This window comes from Chiloscyllium plagiosum, unplaced genomic scaffold (genome assembly GCF_037043375.1).
Source record: "Chiloscyllium plagiosum isolate Xiang-an unplaced genomic scaffold, Cpla_swu_hap1 HiC_scaffold_12, whole genome shotgun sequence".
Taxonomy (NCBI): domain Eukaryota; kingdom Metazoa; phylum Chordata; class Chondrichthyes; order Orectolobiformes; family Hemiscylliidae; genus Chiloscyllium; species Chiloscyllium plagiosum.
The window spans coordinates 3,571,454-3,583,431 of record NW_028270150.1 but is presented as its reverse complement, the minus strand read 5'-3'; the positions used below and the strand labels follow the sequence as shown (position 1 = coordinate 3,583,431).

The window sequence follows — 11,978 nt, the reverse complement described above, 5'->3', positions numbered from 1 at the left end:
GTGAGCCCCGCGGGAACCCCTCGGATTGCATTTGACCCTGAGCAGAAGCCCCATCACAGCGTGTTAAAGTCCAACTCGACAGCAGCCTGCTCGCCCAGCTTCACTGCTAGACGGGTATCATTCATCAAAAAGGGACGGCGGCCAAAAATGGACAGTCTCTGAGTGTCCCACACTCACTTTTCTATACGTATCATTTTTATTATAAATAAAATTTGTTGGATGAACTTTGAATTGTGAAGACTTGGATTCTAACATTTGGGCTTATGTCTCACTTGGGAGAATTGATGTGCTTCAATGTCAGAGGGTCAGCGCTGAGGGAGTGCCGGACTGTCGGAGGGTCAGTGTGCTGAGGGAACGGCGCACTGTCGGAGGGTCAGCGCTGAGGGAGTGTCGGAGGGTCAGCGCTGAGGGAACACCGCCCTGTCGGAGGGTCAGCGCTGAGGGATCGCCGCCCTGTCGGAGGGTCAGTGCTGAGGGAACGCCGCCCTGTCGGAGGGTCAGCGCTGAGGGAACGCCGCCCTGTCGGAGGGTCAGCGCTGAGGGAACGCCGCCCTGTCGGAGGGTCAGTGCTGAGGGAGTGCCGGAGGGTCAGTGCTGAGGGAACAGCACACTCTAATTGGAGAAAACAAAAAGGCATAGCAGCAATAAATCATGGAACACTTGGACTGCCGGGAAGCAGGAGATTCTGTGTCTGTCCTAGATCCCGTACAATACAAGATGTGAGTGCACAAGAGGTTGTCAAGCAAAGATTTGCAGGCATGTTGTCTGCACTGGAAACGTATTTAAGAATAGAGTAGTTTGGAGCTTTTTGAACAGAGAAGCTGAAGGGAAGTGTCTCAAATGTATAAGTAATATGGTTACAACAGCAGGTCAAAGGCTGAGAACAGCAATTAAGTCACTTCAGATTCCCCAAAGCCTGTTCACAAGTCAGGACTTTGATGGAATACTCCCCAGTTGCCTAGATGGGTGCAGCTCCAACAACACTCTAAGCTTAAACAGTGTCCAGAATAAAGCTGGCCACTCAATTGGCACCACATCCACCACTTTCAACTTTGACTACTTCTGTCACGAATAATTAGCAGTGTGTACCATCTGAAAGATGGTACACAGTAAAAATTCACCAAAACCCCTCAGACAGCACCTTGCAAATTCATAACCACTTCCATCTAGAAGGACAAGGGCAGTAGATTCATGGGAACACCTCACCCTGCAAGTTCCCCTCAAAGCCATTCACCATCCTGTCTTGGAAATATATTGCTGTTCCTTCAGTGTTGCTGGGTTAACGTTCTGGAATTCCGTCCCTAAGAATATTGTGGGTCAACTCACAGTATGTGGACTATAGTGAATCAAGAAAGCAGCTCACCCACCACCTCCTCAAGGGAGCAAATAGGGACAGGCAATGAAATGCTAGCACAGCCAGCCCCCTACCCCCCCCCCCCCCCCCCCCCCCCCACCCAATCCCACAAACAACAAAACGATATAAAAGCTCCCACTACTTCTCTGGTGCCCTGACTAGAATTCCTGTCACTAATAATACTGCAATTACATGGAGTGTGTTTGAGTAAGCTGCCCTTTTCATTGCTGTCACATGCTGTATCCCATTAAGATAACTCAGTGTAAAATATGTTGATCCGTTCCAACAGTTTAGATGCTAAATTTGTTAAAAGATTTCTTCTCTTTAAAGAAGAAAGCACTTTTGCAACTGGAGGAGTCAGAATCTCGGACCGTGCTGGCTCTGACCCACCTGGGTCCCTGGCCCTGTAATGCTAACCACACTCCTGCCAAATCTACTGCTGCTTAATATGTACACAAAATGCAATTCAATATTTTAGGTGCGGGCATTGCTGGATAGGCCAGCATTTATTGGCCATTGCTGTTGCCTCGGAGATATTTGAGCCACCTTCAACTGCTACTTTTAAAGGTACAATGCTATGTGACAATTTGATGTAGTGCAGCAGCTCACTCGTCCATTTCAGAGGGCAGTTAAGAGTCAACCACATTGCTGTGGGTCTGGAGTCACGTGTAGGCCAGGCCAGGTAAGGACGTCAGTTTCCTTCCCTAAAGTTCATTAGTGAACCAATGGGTTTTATGACAATACAGTTGCATCATCTTTAGCTAAGCTAGTTTTTTAATTATTTGAATAGAATTTCTCCAGCTGCCAATGTGGACTGGACTCGTGTCCAGAGTATTAGTCCACGCCCCAGTATTACTGGTGTGGAAGCTGTGCTGCTCTGTCAATGTCACACAAATTTATATATTGTTTAACCTTCATCTGTCACACAAAACCTGTCTGGGAACTGTCAGTGAAGGCACTGCTCCCTTTGACAGGTGAGAGGAGGAGGACTCTGCTCTTGACCACTTGCCTTTCAGTGTGTGTAACACCTGAAGCCTTTAGCAGGTTGCCCATCAGGAGCACACAAGGCAACTGAACACACAAGGCATCTACTGCTGCTGTGCCTTTCTCCTTGTATCTCACTCAGTTTGAATTTTCTCCTTGGAATTCACACACACTGATTTACTGATTACCTGTTGTTTAGCAAATCCCTTTAGTATGATGGCTTACTGCTGTTCGAGCTGAAATAATCCTGATGTAAATTCCTTGCACTTTGTCTTTAGGCCTGGTGCAACTTTATTTTTCTTCCAAATAATCCCTCTATTTGCCACATCTGTTTTCCTCATGTTAGGTCAATAGGGGATAGAAGTTTAAGGTAAAAGGGGAAAGTTTAAATGAGATATGAGAGGCAGGTTTGTTTGTTTTTTTATATACAGAATGCCTGACCAGTGCTGCCAGAAGAGATGGTAGGAATGGATACAATAGCAGCAATGAAGAGGCAGCTTGACAGACCCATGGATTGGCAGAGAATAGAGGAATATGGAGTGTGTAGAAACAATGTTTTTAGTTTAGAAAGGCATTTTGTGTTGGGACAGGCTTGGTGGGCCAAAGGGCCTGTTCCTGTGCTGTACTATTCTTTGTCCTAATACTGTGGGTTCTTTTAGTTCCTCCCTCCAATATTTATCGTAGACCTATTTTACACTGAGCTGTGGCCCAGTTCCAGTTCTACACAGAACTGCTTGAAATCTAACTTTTAAACTTGAGTGCTGGAAATTGAGATACGGGGAATTGACAGAGGAATTCAGACAGGGGAATTCTGAACAGTGCAAACATTTCAAAAATGAAAGGATTTCTTGTTTTCTTCAATTGAATGCCAAAGCAGTTGCGTCAATTAAAAAGACTTGTTTTTGGAGTACAGGGTCATCCTACACCATTATCTAATTGTCACTGATTCAGGCAAGTAAAGGACATGATGCTCCTGATGCTATGTGCAAAACAAGTGACTACCCAATCCCTGAACTGATTAACCTGCATCACGACACCAGTAAGAATGTAAACTTGTTCTCATGCTTAATCAGAGTTTGTGTAACATCAAGGGCAGAGCTATTTTTGTCTTGTTTCTAAAAGCACTGATTTTCTTTTTCTGAAGTCAGGGTTAGTTTGCCTCTGTTCCCACCTGTTCCAACTTCAGCTGTACAGACCAAGAAACAAGCAGCAAGGCCCCTTATTATTCGAAAAAGAGGAGGTTTTCTGGAACAGGAAGGGGATTGCTGTGGTCACTGAGCTGGGAATGGAGGTGATTCTGTATCCTGTTTGTTTAGTTCAGCCTGGTCTCACAATGGTAACTGGAGCTATTTATTTATGAAAGCAAAGCGTTGACCAGTTAGTTCACCAATACAATTTTGGTACTGAGCTGGAGAGAGAGATATGGTAATGAGTGAAATGAATGAGTGTGCCAGAGATGAGGATTTACAGGATGAAGAAAAGGTCATTGTTTTATTGCCTTCTCAGTGCAGAGCTAAATAAAGGAACTAGGCAGAAGGCCGGATATTGATAACATAAACCTGAGATCAAAGAGGTGACCTAGTGGTGATAATATTGTGCTGTACCCAAACTGTCTGGACACCATGGAGAAACAGCTACGCAGTTACATTCAGTGACAGATACAGCCAAGAATCAATTGTACAGCATAGGCACTGGCTCTTGGGCCCACCAAACTTGCCCTAACACATTATGGCTTTTTAAACGGTCCATATCCCTCTATTCTCTGCCTACTCATAAGATGCTTCTTAAACATCGCTATTGCATTGATTTCCACCATCTCCTCTGGCAGCACATTCTAGGCATTTACCACCCTCTGTGTAATACCATATTTCTCACATCTCCTTCAAACTTATGTCCCCCAAGACACAAGCATGACTTTTGTTCCAAACACCGTTTCAGTGCTGCATCCTTATGTGAGCTAACCCTGTCACTTATACCTGATTGAATTATTCAGCGGAGAAAGTACTTAACTCCTGTCCTGGAAACCAACTGCTTATCAATTGAAATATTTATCTTATACAATATATCACTGAATCATATTTTGTTTAAAGTTAGATTCTGAGTTCAATCAAAGAAGATTTCAGGTGAACACTTCACATGGGACACTAGAACAGACACCAGTTTATTCCTTTTTGCTCATGCAGATACTGGTCATACCAACCTGCAACTCGATAAGAACTGGTACCAGAGCCAGGAGATAGCAATGGGTTAGCATTGGATGCTGGCAGATTGCTATGGCTTAGCAGTGGTGCATGCAGAGGGCTGTGGCTTAGCACTGCCGCATGCAGAGGGCTATGCACCAATGTTGGTGCTGACAGAGAGCTCTGAGCCTATTTCCCCAACAGCAGAAAGGTATGAGCGGGTATCCATTCCAGCGTCCTGTGTGAAGTGTTCACTTGAGATTTCCTTCAACTGACTCAGCTCAGAATGTAACTTTAACCAAAATACTATTCAGTGAAGTATGAAGAAACAGTGTTTAATCTGTGATTGGTTGCAGCGAAGGGCAGGTGTTGACCATTTCTCCTGGTCAACAATTCAGTCAGACATGGCTCAGAAAGCAGCGGTGTGAATAAGAGAGTAACAATGCTGAGAAAGGGAGTCGTGAAGAATTAAAGAATGAATAACATTTGGAACAAATGCCAATTGTTTATTTTGAACCCGGTAAGGAAACATTTCTTTTGGGAAACTCGTGATGACCAGCCTGAAACCCTTAGCACATTCACTCCAGGTCATGTTCTCAACCACAGAGAATGATGGAAAGTACAGGCTGTTTGGGTGTTAATATACAATTACAACACCATCTTTAAATTGCATTGGCCAATCTTTGTTCAGATTCTCTGAATGGTCAATGTCTTTTATAAATGGACAACGATTTCCTTCTTATTTTGATTCCACGTCTCTCTATGTGCAAAGGGTCTTTGTTCTTCATTCGTGATTTAGGTTTTCAATGAATTTTTACCAAAACAAACAGCAGACCTCAAACTCCACAGGCTTTTTCCATCAATGTTTAGGAACTGGACAGTGACTCAGTACAGGCTCCTCCGACACAGCTCCATGAAAATTTACAGTCACCACGTGAGTCACCCAGAGCCCAGCTACAACAAACTATTTGTGCAAATTCCAACATAAATATAATTTAAGGAAAGTATTTCTCCAAAATATTACCACCCACATCATTCTGTGGTTTCTCTGCTCCTCATTCAAAGTTTCAAGGAAAATTTACATCAGGTTATGTTAAACTCCATGGTCATTCAGAATGGACTGTTCTTCAGGAAGCACTGACCAACCTGGGGATGAAGTGTGTGCTGGGGTGGTGGAGCTGAGCTTTGCTGCCATTTTTAGGTCCCCCTCTTTTGGTTAAAGCCACATAAAGCCGGGGATGTGTGTGAGATGAGTACGTGGTGTAATGATTCTCCTCCATCTGCTCCTTGAAGAGACAGTCTTCAGTGAAGTTCACCTAAACACAACAGAAGATAATCACCCTGAGGGCAAATTGGACATTCACCTCAACAACACATCCACATTTGGCCAATTCTCCCAGGATTAAGCAAGGAGACAGCCTAAGATCTGTCGGGTAACTCTGCGGCCTGGTCAGTCGAACAGGGAAACAGGAAAGAGTGATTCAAAATGAAGAAAGGAACTAATAACCAGATGATCACGTACACCACCTTCAGGAACTGTATCCCAGTGAGAGAGAGAGAGAGAGAGTCAGCCCATGGGGAACTGTATCCCAGTGCGAGTCAGCACCTTCAGGAAGTGTATCTTGGGGAGAGCTGGCCTGTTGGAGACCGAAGCAGTTAAACCGCATGTGAGAGTGTGGTGCCTACTGGCCAGACCATATGGACAGGGGAGATTTGTCAATATCTACAGCAGCTCACTCAGGATAAGATGTGGACTCAGTGATGTTACAATGTGACACAAATGGCTCTTTGGCTCAGTGGTAGAATTATAGAATCCCTCGGTGCAGAAAGAGCCATTTGGTCTGAACCACCCCTCCAAAGAGCATCCCACCCTGGACCCAGTCCCCATCCTATCCCTATAACCCCACATTCAGGATGGCCAATCCACCTAACCTGCATATCTTTGGATTGTGGGAGGAAATCCACGCAGACACAGTTAAAAATCGCACAACACCAGGTTATAGTCCAACAGGTTTAATTGGAAGCACTAGCTTTTGGAGCGTCGCTCCTTCATCAGATGATTTTTAACTTTGTACACCACAGTCCAACACCGGCATGTCCAAGTCATCACGCAGAGAGAGGGAAAATCTGCAAACTCCACACAGACAGTCTCATGAGGCTGGAATCGAACCAGGGTCCCTGGCGCTGTGAAGCAGCAGTGCTAACCACTGAGCCAATGTGCTACCCCACTGATGAGGAAACATCTATCCTGTGAAACTTACCGACCCATATAGGATTCCTTGACTGGTTATTGCAAGAAATAGCCGAGTGACCACAGCTCGAATGACAACAATCCCAATCTTCACTGAAAATAACTCCATAATACCTGGTGAAGCAGAGAGAGCACTGAGAAGGATGGAATATCAGATTATACAGTGACGGAGCTGGACTAACATCAGGAGAGATACAGTCAGTAACACAGGGCGCTGACGGTGTTACTGAGAGACAGTGTGAGGTGCTGTTCTTTTGTCCTCCCTTCCAAAATGAACAACTTCACATTTTCCCCACATTATACTCCATTTGCCAACTTCTTGCCCACTTACACGGCCTATCGATATTTCTTTGTAAACTGTTTGTATCCCTCTCACAACCAGCCTTTCCACCTATTTTTTGTTGTCTGTAAATTTGTCTACAGTATATTCACTTTCTCTCTCGCCAAGATATTAGATTAGATTAGACTACTTACAGTGTGGAAACAGGCCCTTCGGCCCAACAAGTCCACACCGACCCGCCGAAGCGCAACCCACCCATACCCCTACATTTACTCCTTACCTAACACTACGGGCAATTTAGCATGGCCAATTCACCTGACTTGCACATCTTTGGACTGTGGGAGGAAACCGGAGCACCAGGAGGAAACCCACGCAGACACGGGGAGAATGTGCAAACTCCACACAGTCAGTCGCCTGAGGCGGGAATTGAACCCGGGTCTCTGGCGCTGTGAGGCAGCAGTGCTAACCACTGTGCCACCGTGCCGCCCACATATTAATATACATTGTAAACAGTCGTAGTCCCAGCACTGATCCGTGTGGGACCCCATTAGTCATGGGTCGCCAACCTGAAAACAACCCTTTAGTTCCACTCACTGTTTCCTGCCAACGAGCCAATTCTCTACCAACACCAATAAACCACCTGCAACACCATAGGCTCTTACCTTACGGCTTACTCTTTTGTGAGGTACAATGTGGAATGCCTTCTGGGATACCAAGAACAACACATCTACTCTGGTTCAGATGTTTATAAGGATGAGGAGATACGTACTCCTGAGGGACTATTGCCAGAAAAGGTGCTGGTAACAGGAATTCATGGTGAGACCAAATGTGCTCAGTTATGTAAATTGAGGTTAGAGAGTCCAGAGAACAGTGGAGAATTTGTGGTAGGAGTACTGGACAAACCCTCAGCTCCAGGAATACAATTTGTCCTTGTAAATAATATAGCTAATTCACCACTAGGCGTGCTGCCTACTCTAGTTGAAAAGCCAGTGGAGATGCAGACTACTGAAGACATGGAGAATGTTTATCCAGGAATTTTCCCTGATTGTGTGATCACAAGATCACAGAAGCACAAGTTGAAGCAGGAGAGATCAAGAGGCACAGATAAGGAAGTTGACATAGCTTTATCCGAGACGTTGTTTGATCAGATAAGTGGGACAGAGCAGGAGCAACTAGGTAACACCAGGTTATAATCCAACAGGTTTATTTGGAAGCACTAGCTTTCAGAGCGCTGCTCCTTCATCCACAACCACCTGATGAAGGAACAGCGCTCCTAAAGCTAGTGCTTCCAAACAAACCTATTGGATTATGACCTGGTGTTGTGTGATTCTTAACTTTGTACACCCCAGTCTAATCCCGCATCTCCAAATTATAAAATCATGAGTGCATGGATAGGTTAAATAGACAGGATCTTTTCCCTGGGGTAGGGGAGTCCAAAACTGGAGGGCATAGGTTTAGGGTGAGAGGGGAAAGATATAAAAAGGACCTAAGGGGAAATTTTTTCACACAGAAGGTGGTGTGTGTATGGAATGAGCTACCAGAGGAAGTGGTAGAGGCTGGTACAATTACAACATTTAAAAGGCATCTAGATGAAAAGGAAGGGCTTGGAGGGATATGGACCAAGTGTTGGCAAATGGGGCGAGATTAATTTAGGATACCTGGTCAGCATGGACGAGTTGGACCGAAGGGTCTATTTCCGTGCTGAATGTCTCTATGATTCTATGATCCCTATGCCATGGACATTTCAATTAAAAGTAATAGAAACCTATTTTGTTAGATAGTGGTGAAAAATGGACTATCAATATTCAACTTTCATTATTTGACTTTAATACCTAAGACTTCAGAAGAAGTTGCTTCACAAGGAGTACTGCTCACTGAAAATATCTGCCGTGGACATCTGAGAAGTCTATACAATTCTCCACTTTACTTAACGGGACAACAGTAAAATCACCATCATCCCAGAGGACGGGCTCTCTCTTTCCAGACAGCCAGAGAGAGAGAGCGAAAGGGATACACAGAGATGGCAGGTGGGGATTTACCCTGAGGGAGACCATGCCTCAGATAGGGGTGAGGTTGAGAAGACGGGACCTTCATGGTAACTTCAGTGATGTGGGAATTGAACCCGTTCTGTTAATATCATTCTGCATCACTAACCAGCTGTCCAGCCAATTAAGCTAACCAGCTCATACACAACATGTGAAACCAGTTACTTTGAAATTAACACTAAAACGAGAAGCAAAGCACAAGAAATTTGCATCACTGTTTCAACAGCTCAAACTAAATAATTAACCTGCAGCTGCCTAAACCTTGCTGTTTGTACCAGATGTGGCACCTCTTCACATCTTTGTAAACTCATTTCCTGTCTTTTCTGTGTGCATTTGATGTCATATTTTATTTTCAGCCTATAAAACTCTCCTTCACTCAAGGAGACCTTGGAATTGATTAGATTAGATTCCCTACAGTATGTAAACAGGCCTTCGGCCCAACTAGTCCACACCGACCCTCTGAAGAGCAACCCACCCAGACCCATTCCCCTTAACTCATGCACCTAACTCTATGGGTAATTTTAGCATGGCCAATTCACCTGACCTGCACATCTTTGGACTGTGGGAGGAAACCGGAGCACCCGGATGAAACCCATGCAGACACAGGGAGAATGTGCAAACTCCACACAGACAGTTGCCCCAAGGCTGGAATCGAACCCAGGTCCCTGGCGTTGTGAGGCAGCAGTGCTAACCACTGAGCCACCATGCTGCCCCGGCTCCTCTTCATTTCTGATCTAGTTTACAGAGGTTAATTGATATGTGATAGTTTTGTGTTAAACAAAGAAAAACCTTCTAAAACACTGTAGCTTCTGATCAAGAGGGAGCTAAAAATGTGTTGCTGGAAAAGTGCAGCAGGTCAGGCAGCATCCAAGGAACAGGAGAATCGACATTTTGGGCATAAGCCCTTCTTCAGGAAGGCTTATGCCCGAAACGTCGATTCTCCTGTTCCTTGGATGCTGCCCGACCTGCTGCGCTTTTCCAGCAACACATTTTCAGCTCTGATCTCCAGCATCTGCAGCCCTCACTTTCTCCTCTGATCAAGAGGGAGTCATGACACCCCTCCCATAATTAGTTTGGGTAATCTCTACTCATAAACTAACTCTTGGAAACCTGAAACATTTTGATGAATTGATCTGTGTTCCTTCCTACGCCAATGTTCTAAACTGTGGTGTCCATACCTATACACAGTACTCCAGGTGTGATCTAACCAGATCTTACACAACTGCAGTCAAACACCCTTCACTTCATTTTCTTGACCTCTCTTCCATTCACCTTTTGAATGAATTTTGTACCTGACCACTCACTGTATTACAGAGGAGGAGGCCATTCAGCCCCTCTCGCCTGCTCTTCTATTCAAAAATATCATGGCTGGCTGATCTGTTTGTATTACAACAATCTGTATACATTGTCCCGAAGCCTCTTTTAAATTCCACTGTTCTTCACATTTCAGAACTTTAAAAAAAATTCAACTATCTTTTTATGATCCAAAATGCATAACCTCCACTGTTTATATATACTGAAATCCTGTAGTAGTTTTGCCTAAATAAAGCTTAGGATATCTGCTCGGCATGGATGGGTTGGACCAAAGGGTCTGTTTCCATGCTTTACATCTCTATGACTCTATCAATGTGTCTTTGTCAATTTGAGCGCCTATGTCCATTGTCAATGGTGCTATCAAAATTTGAATTGTGAGCAAACCCAAGTAAACGGCCATTACCAGTTTTTAACTTTGTACACCCCAGTCCCATACCAGCATCTCCAAATCAATGCTAATAGTCATGATTCGGAGATGCCGGTGTTGGACTGAGGTGTACAAAGTTAAAAATCACACAACACCAGGTTATAGTCCAACAGGTTTAATTGGAAGCACACTAGTTTTCGGAGCGACACTCCTTCATCAAGTGATTGTGGAGGGCTCAATCGTAATAGTGATAGTGATACTCCTCTCAAGTTTCTCTTTGTATTCTCTCTTCCATTTTTGTTTTCCTTTCCACCTCTCCTCTGGATCTGGACTTTAAAATCTGATCTGAAAATCAACTCATAAAAATACTATGTGGAGGGTAGCAGAGACACCATGATTCAATTAACTCACTCCCAGGGGCAGGTTGAGAAGGCCTCAGTTTGAAAATAAAATCAAAGCCTGCTGGTAAAACGTAGCAGGTTCTCTGCGGAGCAAGGAACAGAGTTCATGTCTCAGATCTGTCAAAAGAAACACCTTTCAACAACTGGGTTAGAATAAGTGGATTTCTTCAGATTTTAGCTATTCTTACTTCAGAGGGACACACACATACTTTCCATAGGTCCCAAGGCTTCTTACTGTATTACTCACATCCACAAGCTGTTCAGTTACCCAGGAACCAATCAGAGTTGTCATCAGCTGATGACCTTTGGTTTTTGCAATTGTGACCATTCATGGATACCAATCAGCTACTTGCTGCCAACTAATTCTCACTCTGCTTCACACCCTGGTGCTGGGCCTTCTGAACAAACAGCTTCCTACTCCCAGCACCTCCCAAAACTACTTGAAGAAAGCAGCTGTGTAAACACCATATGTAATGCATTTCAGTCACTTGTTTTTAGAAATGCAGCAACTCTTTCCACAATTTCTCGATTTTTTCCTGGTTAAGTCCACAATCAAAAATAGAGGAAATAAAATAAAGATCTTTACATCCTGAACCCCTTCAAATGTACCAAAAGTACAGTTCCTTTCGAACCAGTGTCTGATGAGGTCAGACCTGCCCTTCCTACTTCAGATTTTCTATTGATCTGTCCATCCTTATGCTGGTTACCATGTGGACGTATGATAATTCTGACCCTAATAACACTCAGGTCTTGCTCTTTAATTTTAGTTCCTAATCTCTGAATATTCCTCCGCAGCACCTCC

The 11,978-nt window shown here is 44.3% G+C and overlaps 2 protein-coding genes across 6 annotated transcripts in view; one reads left to right on the top strand and one right to left on the bottom strand.

Moving 5' to 3' along the window:
- The window catches only part of rrp1 (ribosomal RNA processing 1), a 147,917-nt gene extending 147,686 nt beyond the window's left edge, over positions 1-231 (top strand). For both annotated transcript variants that reach the window (XM_087992428.1, XM_087992429.1), the window contains exon 16: positions 1-231. This exon is cut by the window's left edge and continues 29 nt beyond it. In XM_087992428.1, the coding sequence (XP_087848554.1) occupies positions 1-162 (162 nt within the window). In that variant the 3' untranslated portion in view covers positions 163-231.
- Positions 232-5,003: 4,772 nt separating this feature from the next.
- fgf9 (fibroblast growth factor 9) overlaps positions 5,004-11,978 on the bottom strand; it is a 41,987-nt gene continuing 35,012 nt past the window's right edge. For all 4 annotated transcript variants that reach the window (XM_087992432.1, XM_087992433.1, XM_087992434.1 and 1 more), the window contains exons 4-5: positions 6,780-6,883; positions 5,004-5,834 (exon numbers count right to left, since the gene is read on the bottom strand). In XM_087992432.1, the coding sequence (XP_087848558.1) occupies positions 5,646-5,834; positions 6,780-6,883 (293 nt within the window). In that variant the 3' untranslated portion in view covers positions 5,004-5,645. The remainder of the gene's footprint in view (positions 5,835-6,779; positions 6,884-11,978) is intronic.